The following is a 22613-nucleotide window of genomic DNA, read 5'->3' on the forward strand; positions in this document are numbered from 1 at the left end:
AACGGCAGGCAATGAAGGCAGTCTACGGGTCCGGTTTGCCGGACAGTGATGCCGACCCCTCGTTCTGCCAACCCAACAATCTGATACCTGTCGCCCTCTATATAACCACCTCGTCTCTGCTCTCTCTCGGTATCGGGCCATGGCACCCGAAACCAGCCAGGCGCCGACAGACCCAAGTCGTGCTGTTGCATGCTCTCTGCCCTCCTCGCTTGGCCGCGTCGCGATGGCACATTTTCTGATATCGCGACCATGGCGTCATCGGGCATCACCGAGATTGGACGCGTGCAGCGAGCGGGCACTGGGCATCGACGGCCACTGACTTGGTTTGACCGGCCTGACATGTCTTTGCATCCCTCTCATCTCTCTTCCCTCTTCACTCTTTCTCTCACCCACCCAAACACAATGTCAGCGCAAGTGAACCAGACGCTCGGCGCCGCAGCCGCCGGCGAGACGGACCAGGAGCGCCTCGCGCGCGAGTTCAAGGCGCTCGCCGCGGGCCGCTCGGTCGTGTCCTACGGCGACCCGTACCTGTCCTTTGACGCGAGCAACGAGCCCGCGCTCACCGACGACCTGGTCGCCAACCCCAAGTCGCACGGCTCGAGTATCCACGTCAACCCCGCGCGCCCGGCCGCCGCGGGCGACAAGTCGCCCAGCTACGGCCCGCTATACCACGGCCGGGACGGGAACCCGCTCAGCGCGCCGATCTGGGACTTCCACATCTACTGGAAGGTAAGTTGCGGCGGACCAGCCAACCGAGGTCGTGGGCGCGACGACGCCCGGGTGAGTCACCACGTCCCCCGCTCACACCCCAGCCAAACAACCTCGACGAGAAGGAGTACGCGCGCAAGCTGCACTCTGCCATCCGCCGCGAGTTCCCCGAGCTGCACGTCAAGCGCTTCTGGGAGGTTGCCGTGGGCCCTCACGTACGTTGGCTCTCTATTCCCGCTGACACCAGCCCACCCCCATGTTCGAGGTCAACATCTTCAACACCGAGGAGCTCGGCGCGCTCTTCTCCTACGTGGTCGAGAACCGCGGGCCGCTGTCGTAGGTTGCCTAACCGCCGTCTTGACCTGCTCACACCCAGCGTCCTCATCCACCCCAACACTGGCGAGTCGGCCGGCGACCACACGACGCGCGCGACGTGGCTCGGGCCCAAGATCGAGCTCGACGTCGCGCCTCTGTACGCTTATGACATTCGGCAGCGGGCCGCGCTGGAGGCCAAGAAGAACGGCACCGAGGAGAAGAAGTAGGGGCATTGTCCGGGCTAGCATCACCATGCACTTCTATACCTAAAACTTCTGGCCCGCGAGCCACGCGCCGTCGATGATAAAGTTCTCGCCGGTGACGTACTGGTTCTGGAGGGTCAGCTCGTCCAGGATACACAACTCACGACCACGAGGCTGATGATGCACTGCGCGTAGTCGGTTGCTGTGCCGACCCGGCCGAACGGAATGCCATACTCGTCCTTCCAGTGGGCCTCGTCCCCGCTCTTCTTGTCAAAGTCGGCAACTGACATGCCCTGTGGCCAGTCAGCGCAGTCTACCCTCGCACACGTACGCTGGGGAAGTATCCCGGCGACACCGAGTTGACGCGGATGCCCAAGCCACGCCGAGCAAACTCGGTCGCCTGCATCAGGCTCAGGTGGATCGTCGCCGCCTTGGTGGCGTTGTAGTTGAACTGCCCGCGCTGCGACGTGCGCGTAATGCCCGACAGGGACGCAATGTTGATCACGTTGCCGGGCTCCGGGAAGCCGGCCGTCTTGGCTGCCGCCAGGAGGGGGAGGAAGGCCGCCGTCATGAAGTACGGCGACGAGACGTGGATCGCGAAGAGGTCGCCCCTGTGGAAGCGTCAGCCTCCACCACCGGGCCGGCTAGCCACCCGCACGACGCACCACTGCTCAAAGCTCTCCTCCTCGAACATGGCCTTACCGAGCGCTTCGGCAGTCTGGGGCTTGGCGTCGAGTTCCGCGCGGCCGAGGAACACGCCGTGGTCTGATGTCAACAGCTCGTCCTGGACGCCGCCCACGCACTGTTGATGAGGATGTTGACAAACTTCTCGCGCTCCGCGACGTAGTCGCGCAGCGCGGCGATGCCAGCCTTGGTCGCGAGGTCGGCCTGCACGGCGATGATCTGCCCGTCGCCCTTCCGCGGCTTGAACTTGGCCGCGGCCTCGATGGGCTCGAGCCGCCGGCCGGTGATGTACACCTTGACGCCGTTCTCGGCGAGCGCGGTGGCTGTGACGAGGCCAAGGCCGGTACCGCCGCCCGTGACTGGGTGTGAGTGTTGGCCAGCGGCCGGAGAGCTTACCGATCGCCACGCGCCCCGCGACGCTGAAGAGCTTGCTCACGTCGAGCGCGTCCGTGCCGCTGATGCTCTGCTGGAGGGAGAGGGACGATGTCATTGTGTGTGTGTGTGTGTGATGGGGAGGAGAACAAGTCGCCGCTGCGGCACAATATAGCGCCCATCGCACCCCCCGGGTCCCCATCTGACCGGACCCAGCCCCGCAGTCGTTCGTCGCTAACACACCACCATCTCGGTAACCATGGAGCAATGGGTGCATGCTCGGATACGACCCTCCGCCCATCAGCCCGACGTATTGATCCGGAGCATGCCCATCCGAACAGGTGGGGAGCGGGGCAAACTCCGCTGGCCACGCGAGATAATCCTCGTGGCGCGTGGCGGATGACGGACAAGGCCGGCGGCGAGGAGGTTGCCGAGTGGAGCCCATCGGCAGCCTGTATCCCGACGGCCCTCGGCGTCGGCCACGGACGACTGTGCCCCTCTCGGACCTTTGCAGTGCGGGGTACTTAAGTCGCTGTGCCGCGCTCCGTCGTCGTTGTATCAGCAGCACCCACATACATCATGTCCGCTACAGCCCTCATCTCGGCCCTCTCCGGAACCAACAGCCTCAAGGCCGCGAGCCTGTTCGACGTGCGCGGCTGGGTCGCCGTCGTGACGGGCGGCGGCACCGGCCTGGGGCTGGTCACGGCGCTCGCGCTCGCCGAGAACGGCGCAAAGGTGTACATTACTGGCCGGCGGCCCGAGCCGCTCGATGAGGCCGCCAAGGCGTTTGCTACGCGCACGTCGGCGGCCAACGGAGCGGGCGAGGGCGGCGCCATTGTCGCTGTCCAGGCCGACGTCAGCACCAAGGAGGGCATCCAGAGTGAGTTGGCGAAGGGCGTGTGGACATCGCTGACGACCCCCCAGAGCTCGTCGCAGCGGTCGGCAAGGACGAAAAGTTCATCAACCTCCTCGTGAACAACCACGGCGTGTCGCAGGGCGCGACGGACATCACGGCCGTCGAGCAGACGCCCGAGGCGCTCTCAAAGCACATGTTTGACGGCGAGGAGTTTGACACCTGGCTCTCGACGTACCGCATCAACTCGGCAAGCTACTACTTTACGTCGTTTGCCTTCCTCCCCCTCCTGGCGGCGGCGAAGAGCGTCGGCGGGTTCCCCGAGCCAGGCAACATTATCAACATCTCGAGCATGTCCGGGGTGACGATCACGTCGCAGCGCGGACAGTTCAACTACAACGCGTCGAAGTGGGTTTGGTCGGGCCATTGGCAAGAGAGAGAGAGCTGACACCACGCCCAGGGCCGCCACGCTCAGCCTGTCGCACCAGCTCGCAACCGAGTTCACGCGCGCAGGCTTCGGTATCCGCGTCAACACGGTGCTGCCAGGCTACTTCCCCAGCGTGAGTGCCGCTCCCTAGCACAGCTAACGCCCAGGGCATGACCGTCATCCCCAACGAGAGCAACACGGGCTCGGTGGCCGACTCGGCAGTCTTCAAGAACAAGTGGGGCATCCCGTTCGCGCGGCCCGGCAACGCGCGCGAGTACGCCGGCGCGATCCTGTCGCTCGCGACCAACTCGTACGTTACCGGCGCGGAGCACCTCATCGACGGCGGGTGGATGATCGACCAGGCGTTCTAGGTGCGAGGAGAGGACGAGGGGGACTATAGAGTTGGTTGGGCTGGATGCAGAGCGTAGATACGGATCGCAGCGGGCCGTGGGTTGCAGGGGAGTCCGGAGGACATCCATAGATCGTGGTGGCCCTCATCGATGTGCCAAGCCCGCCCGCCCGCGTCTGCTAATCTGCCACGCGGCGCCGACACTCCCCTGCCACCGTCTTAACCGTTTAGCCTACTCATACACGACGATGCATTAATTATACTGTACAGTACAGACAAACAAGTTACACTTCTGGTTGCAGGCCCGCTTCCACGAGGGCAGTGTCCAGGGTTGCGCCGATTCCCGACGTCAACCCCCATATTTCGAGCCAGTAGCGGTCCATATCGAACCCCAGGTCGCCGTTGCCGTTCCCCTCTTGCACGGCGGCGTCCTGCGCGGCGGTGGACCACGACGAGAGCAGGCTCTGGAGGCCGGCGAGGCCGGCCGCTTCGGCCGACTGCGGCGTCGCGCCGAGCACGTTCTCGAGCACGCGGGCGTAGCTTGCGCCGAGCTGGGTGGGTCAGTGACGCCTGCACCGGGCCGGGGAGAGAACCTACCGCGGTCATTGAGCGGCACTTGTGGAACCATGCCGCGGTGGACATGATCACCTGACGCCAGAGCACAGCGGACGGGTTGTCGGGTTCGGCGACGACGCTCAGCAGCAGCGTGAGGGCCGACTGGAACGCAAAGTAGATTGCGTACCACTCTGTGCAGCGCGACGAGTCGTCCGTGTTGGCCATGAACTTGGCAATGTCTTGTAGATTCTCTACCGCGAGGGACCGGCACGTCCTGCGGGCCAGTCAGCGGGGTATTGGGTGTTACTGCTTACTCTATCGCGTCGAGAACTTCCCCGGACAGGCCGGTACGGTTCCCCCACGCCGCGCCGAGCAGCAGGGGGCGGTACAGAATCGCGCGGATGTCGCGCGTGCGCCAGTGCTGGATGCTCATCGCCAGGCCGTATGGTCCTGGGGGTGGCGCAGTGCGCATGTACTCTGGCATCGACTCGATGACCGAGACTATCCGGTTGTCGTACTTTCTCAGCTCGTGTACCGCCGGCGCGGGGTTCGAGTGCAGGATGCGGTCGACGAGCGCGCAGGTCACGCGTGCCAGGCGCGACTGGTACACGAGCGCCGTGTACATTGTCACCTCGCCGATGTTTCCCGGCGGGTCCGCGCTGCCGACAGTCAGGTGCTCGTCGTCGCAGTTGATGGGGATCGGCGCCGCATCGAGCTGGAACGCGCCGGCGGGGTGCGGCCGGCCAAAGGTGACTGAGCACCCAGCCTCGATGGTGACCACGGCCCACCACACACGCAGACGCATCTCGCGCTCGAACGGCGTGCACCGCGGCGACGTGACGGGCGTGTGCAGGCCCAGTGTCATGGCCATGCGCAGCGCCCACCCGAGGCACATGTACCCCGCGTTTGGGCGCCCTGACCGCTGCAGATAGTTGGACATGATGGCGAGCCCTTGTACGAGCGACAGCGTCCCGCCCTCGAGAATGTCGCGCTCGAGGGCACGCCGCGCGACGAGGTAGTACTTGTTCCCGTCGGCGCTCTGCGCGCTCATGCCGGAATCGAGCGCGCCCATCGCGAACACCATGTTGAGGAGCACCTCAGTGCCCGGTTTCGCAGGGACGCGAAGCGCGCCAGTCACCTGTGCACGGATAGTGGGCTCATGCACGATCGTCGTGATGGGGTGGAAGTACTTGAAGTAGCCGTCGACGTAGCCCCGCACCTCGGAGTACGGGGGGATAGCGACGGTCGCGGCAGTCGGGCTGTCCCAGTCGTGTGGGGAGGAGAACTGGTCGTGCGGCGGCGACCACTGGTCGTCCGAGAGGATCATGCCGGCCGCCGCGTGCTCCGTGACCTGGACAGGAGAGATGCCCTGTACCCGCACGGGGGTGAGCTTCTGGATGGCGTTGAGGAATGCCGCGCCAGACGACAGGCCAAAGTAGCTCGTGCCCCGCCCGTGGATCATCGAGCCCATGCCCGCGTCGTCGCGCGGCGGGATGGCCGCGTCCTCGGCCCACTCGTAGTTGTACGCTGTATCTGGCTCGAGGAGGGGGAGCGGTGCCACGACAGCCGCGGGCGAGTGGGCACGGGTCGGCGGAAGCGTAGCGGGGAGGTCGTCGTCGTCGTCTTCGGCGTCTGCTGCTGCCGATGTAGCGGCCGACCGCTTTGGAGGAGGAGACGCCGGCGTGATGAGCTCAGCCACCTTGGCTGGTGCTGGTGCTGGTGCTTGCGCTTTCACCACGTCGCTAAAGTGCAACGCAGCGAGCTTGGAGAGCACGTCGCCCGGGCCGCGCGCTTCAAAGTCGTCGCACGCAGCGTCAAACTCATACCCCGAAAACACGCCGTGCCAGACCTTGTCGTACAGTGCGATGCTACACAGTCAGCTCTACCACCACCAACCCACACCCACCGGTCCTCGAGCTCGGTCATGCGCTGGCGCGTGAGCGGCGTCTTGCGCTCCTTCTCGCCGTACGAGCACTCGCGGCCGTCGTGCTCGCACCGCATGCACGGATGGCCGCCGGTACACGACTGTTTGCGGGAGCCTTTGTCGGCGTCAGTACTGCTCAACGTCGGGGCGGCACTCACGACACGGGAGACACGCAACGGGGATGCGGCTCCGCTTGCGCCGGTGCGCGTCGCTTTGCGGCGACGGGGACCGCGAGTCGTGCGCGTGCATGGATGCAGTGGGCGTGAGTTGGAGGGAGAGGGAGAGACGAGACGTGGAGAGCAGGCAACTTGCGTTTATCGGTTGCACGAGTGCCGCCGGTCATCTCGGCCATGCCCCCCCCCTGACTCAAAAACCGGATTCCACCGCCAAGGTGTTCCAGACTCTCTGCAGAACTCGTCGTTTATTCATCCAAACAGCAGCGCCTTACAAATCGCGTACATGGTCATGAACGCGGGGGGTGCATAAGTTCTTGCTTGGCTCTTATAGCCGTGTCTTCGGCATTTCTAGCTGCTTCTTGCCGACGAGCGGGGGAGAGGTCCGCTCCACACACGACATCGTGGCCACCACTCTCACTCCCGACGCCGTCGCCATCGCCGTGCTCGAGCACGCCGAGAGTATACGGAGGGCTACACTCCGTGCACATGTCTCTGTGCTCCGTGCACCGTGTCAGCTGCGAACGCCCCAGCCTTGGTGCGGTCCGCAAGTTTGTCGAGGAGCACAGCTCCACGCACCTCGTTTCGAAACGAGCTGTCGGCAAACAGTCTGCCGATGGGCCGCCGGCTGACTGGCCTCCGGCCCGAAGCCGATGCCACCCACCACCACTACACGTGCCCACACGACCGAGACGACCACAGTCTTATCGATATCCAGCCTCCTTCCGCATGCACGAGCGTCACCGTCACGCGATCACACACGCACACAGGTACATCTCTCCGACGATCATCCAGATATGCGCGAACGGAGCGCTGTCTCCGCTGCCCCACTGTGCTGGCCCCGCCCCGGAGCGCAGGCCTCCGCCTCGGTGTGGCGGCGCGGGCTGTGGCACTCGCCAAGTCGCATATAGTAGGGCTCCGCGGGGTACACTGCCCCCCACCACCACCGACCCGCAAGCATGCCCTCTCTAGGTATCTTCCTCGGCGCATTCGCCTCCTTTGGCGGCTTTCTGTAAGTCGCCCCGCGGCCCGCTGACCTGACCCGGCCCCAGGTTCGGCTACGACACGGGGTACATCGCTGGCCTGAAGGAGATGCCGTACTTTCTCTCAGTGTACGGCACGCGCCAGGCGGACGGACACCTCAAGCTCACGTCCAAGACCGACTCGCTCATCACCTCCATCCTATCCGCGGGTACGTTCTTCGGCGCGCTGCTTGCCTCCACGGTCGGCGACAAGCTCGGCCGGCGCCGCGGCATCATGGCGTACATTGCCGTGTTCTGTGTCGGCGTCGCGCTCCAGACGGGCACCAAGTCCCTCGTAGGCTTCGCCATCGGCCGCGTCCTCGCTGGCCTGGGGGTAGGTGGCACGTCCTGCCTCGTGCCCATCTACCAGAGCGAGTGTGCGCCGCGCCACCTGCGCGGCACCATCGTGTCAGCGTACCAGTGGTTCATCACCATCGGGCTGCTCGTCGCCGCGATAGTAGTCAACGCAACCAAGGACCGGCCCAACGCGTCGTCGTACCAGATCCCCGTGTCGATCCAGTTCGTGTGGGCCGCCATCCTCGTCGGCGGGCTGGCCCTCCTCCCCGAGTCGCCACGCTGGCTCCTCCTCGCAGGCCGGAAGGACGACTCCCTCAAGGCCCTGTCCCGACTCCTCGGCGAACCCACCGAGAGCGCCAAAGTCACCGAGCAGTATAACGAGATCCACGCCAACCTCGAGCACGAGCTCGCCGAGGGCAGAGGTACCTGGGCCGACTGCTTCCGCATGGGTGAGGGCAAGAACTTTAAGCGCGTCATCACCGGCTGTCTCCTCCAGGCGCTGCAGCAGCTCACAGGCATCAACTTCATGTGAGTGGCGGCGAGCGAGTCTGGCCCAGCTGACACTCAGCTTCTACTACGGCACGACGTTCTTCACCAACTCGGGCATCTCGTCACCCTTCCTCATCACCATCGCGACCAACGTCGTGAATGTCGGGTGCACCATCCCCGGCATGTGGGCGGCGGACAAGATCGGCCGGCGCCCACTCATGCTCTACGGCGCGGCGGGCATGGCCGTGTCGCAGATCGTCGTGGCGGCCATTGGCGTCGCGCGCCCCATCACTGACGCGGCCGCACAGAAGGTTCTCGTCGCCTTTGTGTGTATCTACATCGCGCACTTTGCGAGCACGTGGGCTACACTCGCGTGGGTCATTACGGCCGAGCTGCCGCCGTACTCCATCCGCACCAAGAGCATGTCGCTTACTACGGCGTCCAACTGGGCCTTGAACTTCGCGATATCCTACTCGACACCGTTCCTAGTTAACACGGGGCCTGGGAATGCAGGTGGGTGGGCGGTCGGTGTCGCCACTGACAACAGGCCTCAAGACCAACGTGTTCTGGATCTGGGGCGGGTGCTGCTGCGTCGCGTTTGTCTTCGCGTACTTTGTGAGTTGACCGGCCCCGGTACACCGCTAACGTCAGATGATCCCCGAGACCAAGCAGCTCTCGCTCGAGCAAATCGACATCCTGTACCGCAACTCGACGCCGCGCAACTCGCGCGCGTACAGGCGGTACATCCTCGAGCAGAACATCCGCGAGGGGCAGCCCGACAGCCCCGGAAATATCGAGAAACCTGAGGCCGAGCATGTCGAGAAGAAGGAGGAACAGGGCGAATAGGCCGATGTGGGGCTGTAGTTGGTCGGGGTGACGAATGGGGCAAGAAGCCCAGCGTGGGGAGAAGAATCGTTAGCAAAGTCAAAGTGGTGGGGTGGGGTGCCCGTGTCCGCAGCCAGTCTTCTCTCAGAGATCTATGGAGCGCGTGCGTGGGTAGTATGTTGAATGCACGCAAGCACGCACAATGTCCTCCTCGTCAACGCCCTACCCACCCTCGCCGGCGCCACCGCGCACCCCGAGCCCCAGCTCGCAGGGAACCAGCCTCTTCTGCTTTTCCCACCCGGCGCTGTGGTTCCTCAACCCCATCTGCTTGATCTGGTGGCTCAAGCTGCGCCTGTGCCCGGGCAGCGCGTAGGGGCAAGCGCGCGCGGCGGTGCGCGTCGAATAATCCCAGCCGTGCGCGAGATCATCCGCGCAACAGCGGCAAAGCCGCCCCTCTCAGCCGGTTGCTCGACGTGGGGCGCTCGGGATCGGCACTGCGCCGTACATAACGTACGACCAACCCAACCTGTGCTCCCCACGCAGCGTGCCCCCACGCGACTCACCCCGTCCCCCTTCGGCCCGTGTAGATAAGTAGGCACGCCGCCTCCTGATGTATTGTTGTAACCCTTTGCGCCACCTCCACACTCGCCACCACCTCCAAGTCGACGTCGACACTGGCAGAATGCCCCACGACGAGCAGGACCCTCTCGGCATCAGAACGATCTTCGTGATCATCGCGATTGCGGCCCCTTTGTGGGTCATTAAAGAGATTGTCGTCACGCCCGTCAGAATAGTCACCTACCCAGTCCGGGCCTTAATGAGGCGGCGGAACTAGTCACGGCGGCGGCAACGTCGGGGCGGGAATGTGAGAGCAAGGCCACGAGTCGTGCGAGAGGCGACTTGCTAACGAGGTATCAGGTGCCAGCCTGCACCCGGCGTCCGTCAGTGTCAAAGCCAAACGAAGGATGAGTGGGGTGCTGTAGGATGGAGCGGGATTCTCGAAGTGCAATACTGCCGGTTGTGTAAGATATGTATGTGAGAAGTTGAGGCGCGGTGTTAGTGTGCGAGGCGTTACTGCCGAAGCCCGAGACGAGAATTGAACCCCAAAGAACGGTCATTGGCGCTCGTCGGTCCTCGTGAACGAAGTCGGCACAAGAGTACCTCCACTCCGGCAGCCCTCTCCATCGCCATATACCTACGTAGCACCAGGGGGAAGCGGCGGCAGCGGGTGTTCTCCGGACGGGCACGGATGTCCGCCCGCCGGGTGGGGCGTGGGGAACGCGACACGTGCCGTGGGGTCCCGGTATTGTGGGTCGCGGTGCTGCGGGAAGGCTGGCAAGCTGCCCGCGTCATGGTCGCGCTCTTCCGCGAGCGCAGCGTGAGGGTGTTCCCTGCCCTTCGCGCGGGCGTGGCTCGACGTCTGGCTGATAAACGACGGCGCTGGGGTCAGCTACTCGCTCTCCCAGCCACCTCACCAGGCGACCGCGGCGCGACGGTCCACTCGTGCGGCAGTGTTGGCGGTGCTGCCCCTCCGTGCACCTTGAACACGTAGGCCAGTACCTGGCCGTCACGGAGCACGCACTCCCAGATATCGAACGTCTCGAAGAGGATCTTGTTGGTGGGGTAGTCGCGCATCAGGGGCTCGAGGCTGGCGAGCGCGGCGCGGTGGCGCGCGTTACCCGAGTCGGCAAAGCCCGAGAGCTGTACCAGGTTGGTCATGGGCTCCGTCTCGCGCCCGTCGAGGGTGATGGCGCCTGGCGTAGTCTTGTGCTGCTTGTGCTTCGAGAACAGCCCGTGGTGTTTGTGCTCGCCGTGCCCGTTGTCATCGTCCTCGGGTGGGATCCCGACAGCGACACCAAAGCTCAGCCGCACATAGTTCCACGCGTCAATCAGGTCCAGCGACGTGAGGTTGAGCGTGTCGTACCGGTCCTCGGCGTACTGCCGCTCCGAGAGCCGGTTGAAGTTGCGCTCGGCGATCTGGTGCCGGTGGAGGAAGGGCGGGAGGAAGGCGGCGACGGCAGCGGGGGAGTCGAGGAGCTTTTGCACGCCGGCAAGTTGGTCATCTGGGGCAGAGTGTCAGTAGCTGTAGCTGTCAAGGGGGTGAGAGGTGCTTTGTTGATCTTGATGGTGACCCCAGTCCACGTGAGCGCCGCCGGCCGGTGGTGGCTTGGTTTGGCTTGGCTCCTCGCCCCGTCCCCACACCGACACACCCGCACAACACACACACACAAAAGGAGACCGACCCTACTCCCCGAACCCGTCGCCTGACCCCTCAGGACCGGATTCTGCGCGGCTCGAACCGCCGACCTGTGGCCAGAGACCACAGGCTTGTACCGCCTCGCCAGGCTGGCGGGTGGTGGCTGCGCTGGGCGTTCTCGACTCTTGGCGGCGGCTGCCTGGCTGGCTGGCCGACGCAACTCACCACGCAGCAGTGGCCAGAAGTGGGGCCGCTGTCCCGATTCAAACGATAGGCTTTGGTCCATGTCGAGTGAGAGAGTGAAGAGCAATGCAGAAGAGGTAGGTAGCATCCTTGTTGCTGCATACGTTGCTTGACGCGTCGCGACTAGCTTTGCCTAGTCGCGTTTCACATCAGCCCGTCATGGCCGGCGGAACTGGCAGACCACCGTTCCTGGCGGGCGGTGATCACTTGCTTGGGGGTGGCGGCAATGACGTACAGCATCCTGTGGTGTCGATGCTTGGCACTCGTCAGACTCACCCCACACACATCTTGTACGACCACGAGACCAACACTATCCAGTACCGCGAAGGCTGCTATATCTGCCAGGGGCGCAGTACGCAGAACGTGGACCCCGCTGGCCTCAAGAACGCGCGGGAGACGGGCATCGGTGCGCCTGGCGGGACGATCATGTACCCACGGTTTAGAATTGTATGTCAGTGGAACTGTCCCATATCAGTGGAACTGAGCCGCACTTGTGGAACTACCCCGCGTACATTGACCTGTGCTCCCCCAGGGAGATGTCAGAGCAACGTATCCGCTCCCAATGCTCATCGGGGTGAGATAATCCGCCGACGACGCTGGGTTGGGTCGTAACGACCGGTGGCCGTGCTGACTGCGCTTGACCTTGACTGCGTGTATCCCCTGGGGCTTCGTCTAAGAATAGCTGGCGCGAGCGGACATGGCCGTGGAGAGGGAGATACTTAAGACCCGGGGTCGAGGCTTCATCCTGCGAGTGGACGCTACTCTCGCCCTCGACGTGAGTGATTGAGTGAGCGATGGCAGCTGTCGTGCCCAGTCGTCCATGTCGGCGGGACGGACTCGGCGGCTCGTCCCTCCCTCCACGTTTTCAGCCTCGTGAGTCTGGCCTTTACATCCTGCTGACCACGCCTCGCTGACTACCGCCAGAGGCCGCCACCGAACACCCACCTGTCCCTGCCTCCGTTCCACTTGGAGCTACTCAACACCCGAAGCTGACGCACTGAAACACCCTCATCGCCAAGGTTTCACCTGGAGCAGCAAGCTGCTACTGAAGATTTTCAGACACGCAAGCTCCCCGCCGCTGGTCAACCGGCAAGCGATGCCAATGTCAGAAGGAGCGACTACGGCCGGCTTGAGCGGCGGCGCCACACGCCCGGGCCGCCTCTTGGCATTGTGGGAATCCGACACACCCCTGTGTTTTACACATGAAGCGCGAGAGTTGGCGCAGCAGATGGCCAACGCGGCTCCTCGAACCACAGGCCAGGCGATGGACGCGGCGAAGAACCTTCACACCGCTCCCCTGCTTGGCGGTATCCAAGCCCGGCGGACCCTAGCCTGTGAAACGGCGTCACAACGTCGTCTCAGCCAGTCACTGGGCACCAAAGCAAGTTCTACAAATGTCGCCGGTGTCTTGGCAGCGCACTGGGCTGCGGATCGTGTGCGGTTCGCGCGGAGCGGGCGTCCTCGCTCGGTCGGCGCGGTCGCAGTCGGCGCGGTCGGCTCGCGTTTCCCGCCCACCATCACGGGGCTAGAGCGGCGGGCGGACAACAAGCGGGTGACTAACCTTCCTTTGTGGCCTCACCGGCCCCAACCGCCGGCCTGGTGTCCCCGGGGGCCATGGGATCCGCCATGGGCGCGAGATGGGGCTCGTGAGGGGGGCGGGGGACGTGGTGCCGATACCCGCCGGTGCAGCCTGACCCGAGCCCGAGGGATCGGCTGGGAGATTGGGGCCCCGTGTGGCCACTGCATACGTCGCGCTGTAGGGACAACCACGGATGGAGGTAGAGTGGGTGGTGGATGTGCTGACGCGGGGGTGGTGACTCGACGGTGTGGCGCTCCCCTCGTTCTGGCGTGTGGCACTCCACCGTCTCGGTGTGGCACCCCACCGTCTCGCAACGGTGCTCCGTCTTCGGCCAATCTCGCTCTCGCCGATCGGCCTCACAATAACAACGGTGTCGACGTTTGAAGAACAGCGATTGTCCATCAGCCACCGCCCTGGAGATTTACAGCATCGACCGCACGGCGCACAGACCCCCGCCAAGCCAGCGCCACGGGGACCGTAAACACTCGATATCGAACGCTGGCGCGGATCTGTAATAACGGCTCATGTCTTGGCGGCCTCCAAAGGGCTCCAGGTGCGCTCCAGGTGCATGGGTGTTGGCGTCAAGCGGGCATCGGGTGCTGCGTGTCTCATAGGTCAGGTCGGGCGGGTTACCGCGCGGCTGGGGAGCCCGAGTGGCGGCCCGCTCCTGCTGCTGCTTGCTGCTCACTGGTCCCATCGGTGTGGGCCCTTGGTCCCCATCGGTGCCCACTGGTCCCCGTTGGTGCCCCTGGAGACCTGTTCGCAGTGGGAAAATTGTGGAGAGTGGCCGAGGGATGAACTCGGCGGCAGTTAAAAGGCGGAACCGACCTCGCTCCACATCTTCCCCCCAGCAAGCTCTGATAGCGTTGCTGCTCTCTGCTTCGGACCACCCCTTTCACCCATACCCCCGCACACCACACCATGTCGTCTGAGAAGATTGACAAGATCGAAAAGTACGGCGTTGAGGCGCCGGATGACGTCCACTCGGTCGAGGACCGCCAGTTCCTCGAGTCCTTCTCCGAGGATCGCAAGAAGGCCATGTACCGCAAGATCGACTGGCGTCTGGTCCCTATGCTCTCCCTGCTCTACCTCTTCGCGTACTTGGACCGCGCAAACATCGGCAATGCGAAAATTGTGAGATATAGCGGCATCAAAATCAAACTGACAGTGGCAGGAAGGAATGCCCAAGTACCTGCACCTCACCGACACCCAATACAACATCATCCTCTCAATCTTCTTCGTGCCCTACATCATATTTGAAGTGCCGGCCAAGTAGGTATCAGTGCTACTGAACGCTGCTGATGCACAGTGCGATTCTCCACCGCTTCTTCTCTCACCGCCCCTCCATCTGGATCGGATCCCTCACCATCGTCTGGGGCCTTGTCATGATGTGCCACGGCTTCGTCAAGAACTTCTCCCAGCTCATGGTCGTCCGCATCCTCCTCGGCGTCACGGAAGCAGGGTTCTTCCCGGGCGCCGTCCTCATTTGTTCGACATGGTACCCACGACACATGCTGCAGGTGCGCATTGCAATCTTCTACACGGCGTCGGCTCTTGCCGGAGCATTCTCCGGTCTCCTCGCCTTCGCCCTCGCCAAGATGGATGGCATTGGCGGCTACCGTGGCTGGTCTTGGATCTTCATCATTGGTAAGTCGGTCAGAAGCTCTGGGTCATGTTCTAGATCTAACTTTACCACAGAGGGCCTCGCCACTACCCTCCTCGGCCTCGCGGTCCCCTTCGTCCTCATCGACACGGCTGCGGGCTCCAAGTGGCTCAACGACGACGAGAAGAAGTACATTCGCATCGTCATGCGTGAGCAGGATGCCGAGGCTGCCAGATCGGAGCACGACGGCGTCAGCTGGAAGGTCTTCAAGCAGGTCATTGGCGACTGGCAGCTCTGGGTTCACACTATCATCTACTGGTCCAACACTGTCCCCAACTACTCGATGAAGGTGGGTTCTAGCACATCCAAAGTTTGATCTAACCATCTAGTTCACCATGCCCGCCATCATGACCGCCATGGGCTACAAGAAGGAGGCCGCGCAACTCATGACCATCCCTCCCTACACCATTGGTGCCGTTGCCGCCTGCTTTGCCGCTCTCTACTCGGACAAGATGAAGCGTCGCTGGCCTTTTATTGCCGCCGCCCAGACCATTGTCTGCATTGCTTTCGCGATTCTCCTGCCCCTCGGCCACAACATGAAGTCCAAGTCCAACCAAGCTGGTTCATACTTTGCCATCTGCCTCGCCTGTCTGGGTTACCCCATCTCTCCTGGTGTGAACAGCTGGGTCTCAAACAACCTTGCCGGCCCTGCGAAGCGCAGCATGGGTATTGCTTTCGTGATCTGCATGGGTAGGTGAAGCGCTCTAGACCTCTACTCACCCCTCAGGCAACATCGGCGGTATCATCGGCTCCTACATCTACATGGACAAGGAGAAGCCGCGCTACACCACCGGCTACGCTGGATCCCTCTCGTTCGCCGCAGCCGGTCTCATCGCCGGCTCCTTCCTCGAGTTCGCCCTCATCCGCATCAACAAGAAGCGCGAGGCCATGTCCCAGGAGGAGATCTTCGCCAAGTACACTGAGCAGGAGCTCGCCGACATGGGTGACCGCTCGCCCCTGTACCGCTACACCCTCTAAGTGGCAGACGGCCAAGCTCTTCGTCGTGTCTCTCGTATCTAATCTCAGTTCCGTAGTAGGTATTGTACATAAAGGATGCAGGGAGTGTCACACTTCAAAGGTGGCCAAGTGCCACACTCGAGCACTGCCACTCTTATTCAGTCCGCCCCGATACGCGCTTCTAATCAGGGTTCTCATAAGGGGTAAGTGTCATCACAAACCTAAGCATTCTGGCATTAGGCAGCCCGATCGAAAGTGCACGCGACCTGAGTGTGAGTGTCAACACGACGGCTGCTCTGCATCCCCTCAGTAAGCATCGGAGCGAACCGCAAAGATGCTCTGTCCACCAAGGGCCTGCCAGACAGCAGCACTAAGCTCATGGGTTGCTTTGTGGACGGACTCCTTTGTTGTGGATGCTCACATGGGATGCCGGCGGGCAGTACAACAAGGCGATTTGGCCGATGGTGGACTTGGGAGTGTGTCCAACCTGTCGCCACCGTATACTGGTCAAGCTGTGTGGCATGGGTAATAATATAACGGGGGTTTGATGAGCGACGAGTTTAGAACGCCACTCGCCAGGGGCGGAGTCCATCATCGCGGATACCCGGCAATACGGTTGGGCCCCCTTGCCTACCCTTGACAATGGCCTTCGGCTGCCACTGGGGCTGCTTTCGATGTCTGTGTGAACGGCATATCCAGTGTTCTGTCAACAATGTGACCGTCGAAGCCGTCGCGAGGCGAATGCCACTCCGTCCCGTTGATGCCACCAAGCTGCCTCGAACCGCCACTTGCCGAAGCCAAGACCATCCTTATCACCACAAGCCGAGGCGAGCCGAACGTCAGCAAGGCACTTCGATATCGGTCAAAGCGGGTCATCAGTACGACTGACACATCCTTCGCAGCCCGCCCTATGCCATCCCTAGCCGTCATTCGCCGTCTCCGGAGGCCTCGTCGCAGGACAGGACGTCGACCTCGCCGACTCGTCAGAGCGGCGAGGTGACCGAGCGCCGAGGAAGCGCGTTACCGGCGCTGCCGAGGCCCATGACAGCGAGCACCGGCCCGTGCGCTGCAGTGTGCCGGCGTCAGACGAGCACCTTGGCGCTGAATAACGAGCGGCGCGTCGGTGTGGGGCCGCTCGCGGGGATGCGTGCGTGCAGGGGGCGGGTACAGCGCGCATCCGTGTCCGGCAAACCCGGCCCGCCGGTGCCAAGGTGGGCGTGGGTGCCGGATGGTAATTGGGCTAATTGAGTGTCCTTGGCGTGTTTGTATTGGCGCGTTACCCAATTAATTTTGAAGTCGACTGGGATGACGAGATAGACTGCTGCTGCGCTGATGTGTGCTGCTGCTGCTCGTGTATGCTATCGACCGTAGTCCGCGTCCCGGAGCCGTCTTATCACTAGCTCGATGTATTACTAGCTGCTATCAGCTATCGTCTATCAAGGATCCGACGGCCAATAAGGCGAAGCTACATATATCATATGCCTTTGGAGGGCGTAATGCCCACGCCGCGTCTGCGGGCCACGCCGCGCACGGACTGCGCGCGAAGATCGCCGCCTTGTGTGCAGTGGCAGTGGACCCGAGGCGCGCGACTCCGATCCCCTGTGGTACTTGCATGCCCCTTGCATTTCGATCCCAGAGTGTCCCAGCAGCAGCGCGTATGCAGCAGCACCACCCACAGCCGCGGTCACAGGCCCCTGGTGCGGGCCGGGTAGCCGTTGCGTTTGCCGTACTTACCGGGTGGTATGCCGGATCCCTAGGTCCCGTTTTAGATCCACATGGTGCAACCTGCAATGTGACCTGGAAGCCTGGCCTCTGCCCTCTGCTGCTCTGCATCTCACAATCTCCACCATCGCTCGCTCGCGCCGTCCGCCTCACGTCCCTCGCCTGCCTCGCCGCGCCTCGCGCCGCACGCGACACTCCTGCTCGATCCCTGGCCGTCGGCGCTGCGCACTCAACATTGTTCCAACCAACCAACCATCCTCCTCGCTCGTTCGTTGCGGAGACCCCGACCTTGCCAACTCTGTCCTTCTACGGCTGGGGCTCCCCCACCGTGTATGCATTGGCCCCGTGAGCCCCCACCTTGTAGAGCTTGCTTTCGGGTGAGACGCCGAGATAGACTAGACGGCTAGACCGACCGCGCCGGGAGGGATCGAAATGGGACGGCCCGGCAAGGCGAGACAATCCACAACCACGCCCTATAACCCTGGCTCGACTAGTGGCCAAAGTTCATCACCGCCCATATCGTCTCCACCGCCTACCGAGTCGACACCCCTCCTGCACAGATCCTACGCACACCCCGAAGCTGCAGAGAGCTCTAGCACCGCCGCTGCCCGCAACGCCGCTTCGTCCTCTTCTTCGAACTCGAACCCCTCCTCGAACGCACCACCGAACCCAATGGCCAACGCCCACAGCTTCTCGGCTGGCGTCGAGCTGCCCAACCAGGGCATGGCGCCGACCGTTGGTCCCACAGCCCACCTCGAGAACGACATTGTCAAGACCGACTCGGGATCGTACCCCAACCCCATCGTCACCATTGACGGCGGCGACTCGATCCCACTGGACGCTGAGACGGTCGAAGGCCCGACCACTGGCAAGTACGAGGAGTGGGCCTACTACCTCTACTACAACGGTGACAAGTGAGTCCTGCACCGCTACTCCGAGCTTGTTCCGAGGACACCGCACTGACGCCGACGCTAGCGGTGTCGGCCCCATCGGATACGCCGCGACCCTCTTCCAGGTGTGTGAACTCGGACTCGTGCTAAGGGAGTGGACGGCATGCTCACCATCACAATAGAGTTTGGCCAACTCGGCGGGAACGGACCAGGCAACAGGCCAGCCATGTGATGCCAACACGACCAACTGCATGCTCAAGTTTGCCGGCTCTACGCGAAGTGTCCCGTCGGTGGTGCTTATCATCAACGGTAAGTCTATTACGGGAATAGCTCGGATCTAGTTGCTGACCACGGCTCAGGTATCGCATTCGCCATCCAGACCGTGAGCAGGATCGGAGTATTGTCGGTGTTCTAGCTGCTGACGTCTGTCAGGTTCTCTTCACGACTATCGGATCCGCCGCAGACTATGGCAACCTTAACAAGTGGATCCTCATCCTCGCCACGGTCGTGTAAGTGTTGGAATGAGGCCGCTCCTCCGCGAGGCTGTGCCCGTGCGGTCTCCTTGCCAGTAGCGCCCCGTGGTCTCCACCTCGGTCACCGCTGACACCTCGTCCAGCTGCTGGGCTTCACAATTCGGCATGATTGACCTGTGGCTCCCCAAGCACTGGCAGGCATCGGCTGCCCTCTACACCATTGGATTCATCAGCTACGCCGTCACCCTCGTCTTCTACGCCAGTGTGTTCCCCCGTCTTGCCCGCAACACGGCCAAGACCAAGGAGGCCCGTCGCCAGTTTGACAACCATGAGGTCTCTGCCGCCGAATACGAGCGCGTTGAGATGCTCGAGCGTAACCGTATCTCCAACATTTCGACTGCCCACTCGAACTGTAAGTGGCGAACTGCGGGCATCCACTGCCGCGAACAGTCTCACTGACTTTCTCTCTAGGGGGTTACCTCATCACGCTCGCTCTCAACCTCTCTCTACTCTTGACCATCCAGAACAACCCCAAGGTCAACAACGTGAGTTTTATGCCAAGCAACCCACCCACGCCCCAGACCTAACGCCTCCCACAGTATGTCCTCGTCTTCACCAACTGTTACTGGGTCGTCCTCGGTCTCCCCTGGTTCTTCATGCAGAAGAACCGCCCCGGCCCTCCCCTCCCCAAGGGCGAGCACTGGCTCACCATCGGCTGGAAACAAATCGGGAAGGCCGTGGCTCAGTACAAGCGCCTCCCCTACACCTTTGTCTACCTCTTCTCTTTCTTCCTCCTCGCCGACGCCCTCAACACGACCGGCACCCTCGTCGGCATTGTGCAGAATGAGCACATCCAGTTCTCCTTCCTCCAGTCGACCTACCTCGGTATCGCCCAGGCCGTCACCTCGATCTCGTCGTGCTACGCCTACTGGTACATCCAGAAGTGGAAGACCATCCCTACCAAGCGCATGTTCATGGTCACCAACGTCATCACGGTCCTCATCCCTCTCTGGGGCATGATTGGCCTGTGGACGAAGAAGATTGGCTACTGGAACACCTGGGAGTTCTGGGCCTATGTGAGTTGACGGTTCCCCTTCGGAGACCCATAACTGACACCATCAGAACGTCGTCTTCGGTCTCGGCCAGGCTCCTTACTACGCCTACTCGCAGACCATGATGTCGGACCTCACGCCCCCCGGCTACGAGGGCATGTTCTTCGGTCTGTTCGGCATCACCAACCGTGCCTCCTCGCTCATTGGCCCCAACGTCGTCTCGGCCATCATCGACCGCTCGGGCAAGACCCGCGACGGCTTCATCTTCCTCTTCATCCTGTCGTTCTGCGCCGCGCTCGTCATCTGGATCTTTGTCGACATGGAGAAGGGCCGTGCACACGCCATCCGCTTCGCCATCGAGCAGCGTGGTCTCACTGGCGACATTCGTGCCGACCAGGTCAACGAGGTCATTGGCGACGGCCACATTCACAAGAGCATGGGCCCTATGGGCAAGCATTGAGATGGGGGTGGGGATGGGAAGGACTATGAGTGGTCGGAGCGGTGAGCGTGTTGGAAGTAGTAGTAGTAGTAGCAGCAGCAGCAGTAGTAGTAGTATTCAATCATAGTTGGCTTTTGTGATGGACAGAGTTGTGGCATGAGGCGCTGGATGGGTCCTCTTGTTGGAAGGCGGACAACCAACCGAGTACTCTGAGCATCAACTCAGCATTACGCCAGTGTCCAGACAGGACGTATGCCGAGGCGGTGCGAGCCCGAGCCGCGCGACAACCAAGCGATCGAGTCACGAATACCGAAGCAGCGCGTGGAACAGCGGTCTAACGACCGCCGGGGTGTGCACCCACCACGTCTGCAAGTCGGAGGTTCGAGCCTGCTCGCTGAATCCGAACCGGTCCCAGGAGGAAGGGGATTGGCGGCCGGGGTTCGGGAGCGGGGGAGAGCTTTTTGTGTGTGTGGTGTGTGTTGTGGGGGACAGCGCCGCACACACACACACAAGGTGCGAGGCCGGGTGTTGCCTCCTCCAGATCTGCCACAATGCCACTCGCCACTCGACTGCAACAATATCTCGCATCCTGCATGCCTACGGCGCGCTAGCTATGTACATACATGTCGCTGCGTATCGAGCTCTATGGCTCGATACGAGGCTGCTGTGCCCCAGCTCCCCATGTACGTGTCCTGCGCAGCCTAGTGTGGCTCAGATAAACAGGCTCCGACGTCGGCTCCGTAAGCACTCTACTCGACTTGCCTGTACTTCGTTAGCGCCGGATCCCACACCCAGGCCGCCCGACTCACCTCCCGCCGTCGTAGTACTGCGCCTCCCACTGCGCGAGCCCGAAGCGCTCGTAGAAGCCCACCATGGCGACCCAGTCGATGAAGCACCCGTCGGCGCCACGACGCACAAGGTCGATCAGCGCCGCGGCGCACATGCCCACGCCGGCGCCCTCGCCGCGCGACTTGGCCGAGACGCCCACGCAGGCAATCACGGAGCAGCGCGTGCCCAGCTGGTCCGGCCAGGCCAGCTGCTCGTGGACCGGCGAGCCGGGCATCGCGGCCAGCGTCGCGCCGATCACCTCGCCGTGCTTGTTGATCGCGAGGAAGATGTCCTCTGCGCGCCCGGCCGCGATGAAGCGCGGGAACTGGTCTGGCCAGCCCTGGGGGCGTCAGCGGCGTCGCGGCACCTTCGGCACCCACCGTGAACGAGTCAAACTCGCCGTACTCGAGCTCCATGAGCGCCGCCTCGTCGGCCGCCGTAGCGGGGCGGAACACGATCCCGTGCTTCTTGGCCGTCTCGGTCTGCTTCTCGAGGTCGGTGTTGTTGGGCAGCGTGCCGTACAGGTCGATGTTCTTGCTGTCCTTGATCGTCCAGCCGCGCTTGTTAAGCCACGCCTTGGCGCCCTCGAAGGCCGGGAGCGCGGGCAGGCCGGGAAAGATGCGGGGGAAGGTGCTGCCAAGCTGGATCTCGCCTGCGCTCGCTGGCGGCGTCGAGAGCGCGTAGCTTGCCTTGATGTCGGCGGACAGCTGGGCGACCGCCGCGTCGTTGAGCTGCGTGCCGAGCCCCTGCTTCGCGTGCGAGGGGAGGACGACGAGCGCGGCCAGCGAGCCGCGGTAGTGCTGCTTCGCCTTGTTGGCCTTTGATCCCACTGGGATGAGGTAGGTTAGGGCGAAGCCGACGGGTGTGCCGTCGACCTCGGCGACGTGCACGACTGCGCGGTCGGCGTTGATGAGCGAGTGGAACTTGGCCGCTGCCAGCGAGTAGGGCTTGTGCAGGGCCGCGACGCCGCCCTCCCAGATGGCGTGGAGCGCGTCGCTTGGTGCTGAGGGCGTGTAGCGCGTGATGGTCGCCATGGTGGTTGTGCTGTGGTTGGGATAGTTTGCTGCAGATGCGATGGATGGGCTTTTGAGATATGCTCGCGGACGACTCTGGCCCGGCGGCGGTCGGCAAACACGGCGAAGTGAGTTGCGGGGCCGGCGTCCTCCCTGGCTTGTCTTGGCTGGCGGTTAGGGACAGTGGATGTGTGCAGGATCGAGGTGCGCGTCGAGACGAGAGAGAGTAAGGGTGCAGTTGTCGTCGAGTCGAGGGACAGCCAAGAGTCAAGAGCCGCCATGCCCCCACTTCCCCACTCCGGTCCCCGGCTCGGCAATGGTGCCGGCAGACGGCCCGACATGTCGGCACCGAACAAACCTG

General features: G+C 62.9%; 9 protein-coding genes across 9 annotated transcripts; 5 read left to right on the plus strand and 4 right to left on the minus strand.

The window, feature by feature from the left end:
• Positions 1-402: 402 nt before the first annotated feature.
• Positions 403-1250, plus strand: Y212_3 (putative 21 protein; the record flags this gene model as incomplete). The annotated part of the gene is made up of 4 exons (XM_062767754.1): positions 403-729; positions 813-923; positions 956-1044; positions 1085-1250. The coding sequence occupies 4 exons, from the start codon at positions 403-405 to the stop codon at positions 1248-1250; spliced, it is 693 nt and encodes a 230-aa protein (XP_062623738.1).
• Positions 1251-1257: 7 nt separating this feature from the next.
• On the minus strand, positions 1258-2538 carry rhlG_3 (Rhamnolipids biosynthesis 3-oxoacyl-[acyl-carrier-protein] reductase). The gene is made up of 6 exons (XM_062767755.1): positions 2307-2538; positions 2030-2269; positions 1892-1991; positions 1558-1837; positions 1391-1519; positions 1258-1355 (listed from the first exon to the last, which is right to left on the minus strand). Exons 1-6 carry the CDS (start codon positions 2482-2484, stop codon positions 1290-1292), a joined length of 993 nt encoding a protein of 330 aa, XP_062623739.1. The 5' UTR covers positions 2485-2538; the 3' UTR covers positions 1258-1289.
• A 323-nt stretch (positions 2539-2861) lies between these two features.
• Positions 2862-3933, plus strand: rhlG_2 (Rhamnolipids biosynthesis 3-oxoacyl-[acyl-carrier-protein] reductase; the record flags this gene model as incomplete). Its single annotated transcript, XM_062767756.1, has 4 exons — positions 2862-3162; positions 3207-3543; positions 3596-3695; positions 3730-3933. 4 exons carry the CDS (start codon positions 2862-2864, stop codon positions 3931-3933), a joined length of 942 nt encoding a protein of 313 aa, XP_062623740.1.
• Positions 3934-4151: 218 nt separating this feature from the next.
• GAL4_4 (Regulatory protein GAL4) lies at positions 4152-6467 on the minus strand (the record flags this gene model as incomplete). The annotated part of the gene is made up of 4 exons (XM_062767757.1): positions 4152-4462; positions 4509-4740; positions 4781-6334; positions 6373-6467. 4 exons carry the CDS (start codon positions 6465-6467, stop codon positions 4196-4198), a joined length of 2148 nt encoding a protein of 715 aa, XP_062623741.1. The 3' UTR covers positions 4152-4195.
• A 1055-nt stretch (positions 6468-7522) lies between these two features.
• Positions 7523-9217, plus strand: ecdD_6 (Major facilitator-type transporter ecdD; the record flags this gene model as incomplete). The annotated part of the gene is made up of 5 exons (XM_062767758.1): positions 7523-7575; positions 7616-8410; positions 8451-8884; positions 8919-8986; positions 9023-9217. 5 exons carry the CDS (start codon positions 7523-7525, stop codon positions 9215-9217), a joined length of 1545 nt encoding a protein of 514 aa, XP_062623742.1.
• A 1174-nt stretch (positions 9218-10391) lies between these two features.
• LOC62_01G001275 (uncharacterized protein) lies at positions 10392-11679 on the minus strand (the record flags this gene model as incomplete). Its single annotated transcript, XM_062767759.1, has 4 exons — positions 10392-10636; positions 10672-11259; positions 11445-11561; positions 11619-11679. The coding sequence occupies 4 exons, from the start codon at positions 11677-11679 to the stop codon at positions 10392-10394; spliced, it is 1011 nt and encodes a 336-aa protein (XP_062623743.1).
• A 2457-nt stretch (positions 11680-14136) lies between these two features.
• On the plus strand, positions 14137-15856 carry SPAC1002.16c_8 (putative transporterc; the record flags this gene model as incomplete). The annotated part of the gene is made up of 6 exons (XM_062767760.1): positions 14137-14349; positions 14390-14487; positions 14525-14862; positions 14914-15167; positions 15208-15568; positions 15606-15856. The coding sequence occupies 6 exons, from the start codon at positions 14137-14139 to the stop codon at positions 15854-15856; spliced, it is 1515 nt and encodes a 504-aa protein (XP_062623744.1).
• A 1812-nt stretch (positions 15857-17668) lies between these two features.
• On the plus strand, positions 17669-20572 carry atg22-1_1 (Autophagy-related protein 22-1). Its single transcript, XM_062767761.1, has 9 exons — positions 17669-18471; positions 18533-18572; positions 18630-18756; positions 18807-18829; positions 18880-18956; positions 19064-19332; positions 19392-19465; positions 19520-19996; positions 20043-20572. The coding sequence occupies exons 1-9, from the start codon at positions 17990-17992 to the stop codon at positions 20430-20432; spliced, it is 1959 nt and encodes a 652-aa protein (XP_062623745.1). The 5' UTR covers positions 17669-17989; the 3' UTR covers positions 20433-20572.
• A 474-nt stretch (positions 20573-21046) lies between these two features.
• Positions 21047-22454, minus strand: LOC62_01G001278 (uncharacterized protein). Its single transcript, XM_062767762.1, has 3 exons — positions 21620-22454; positions 21221-21579; positions 21047-21173 (listed from the first exon to the last, which is right to left on the minus strand). Exons 1-3 carry the CDS (start codon positions 22271-22273, stop codon positions 21161-21163), a joined length of 1026 nt encoding a protein of 341 aa, XP_062623746.1. The 5' UTR covers positions 22274-22454; the 3' UTR covers positions 21047-21160.
• Between the last annotated feature and the right edge of the window lie 159 nt (positions 22455-22613).

This window comes from Vanrija pseudolonga, chromosome 1, assembly GCF_020906515.1.
Source record: "Vanrija pseudolonga chromosome 1, complete sequence".
Lineage (NCBI taxonomy): Eukaryota > Fungi > Basidiomycota > Tremellomycetes > Trichosporonales > Trichosporonaceae > Vanrija > Vanrija pseudolonga.

Bases quoted from the DNA above. Each gene is read 5' to 3' on its own strand.
- rhlG_3 (XM_062767755.1), bottom strand. From the start codon at position 2,484: ATGGGGACCCGGGGGGTGCGATGGGCGCTATATTGTGCCGCAGCGGCG. The intron at 2,270-2,306 runs GTAAGCTCTCCG...ACTCACACCCAG, and splicing joins CGCGGGGCGCGTGGCGATCG to TCACGGGCGGCGGTACCGGC. The intron at 1,356-1,390 runs GTGAGTTGTGTA...CTGACCCTCCAG, and splicing joins GCATCATCAGCCTCGTGGTC to AACCAGTACGTCACCGGCGA.
- atg22-1_1 (XM_062767761.1), top strand. From the start codon at position 17,990: ATGGGACGGCCCGGCAAGGCGAGACAATCCACAACCACGCCCTATAAC. The intron at 18,830-18,879 runs GTGAGCAGGATC...GACGTCTGTCAG, and splicing joins TCGCATTCGCCATCCAGACC to GTTCTCTTCACGACTATCGG. The intron at 19,997-20,042 runs GTGAGTTGACGG...TGACACCATCAG, and splicing joins CCTGGGAGTTCTGGGCCTAT to AACGTCGTCTTCGGTCTCGG.
- LOC62_01G001278 (XM_062767762.1), bottom strand. From the start codon at position 22,273: ATGGCGACCATCACGCGCTACACGCCCTCAGCACCAAGCGACGCGCTC. The intron at 21,580-21,619 runs GTGGGTGCCGAA...TGACGCCCCCAG, and splicing joins GCGAGTTTGACTCGTTCACG to GGCTGGCCAGACCAGTTCCC.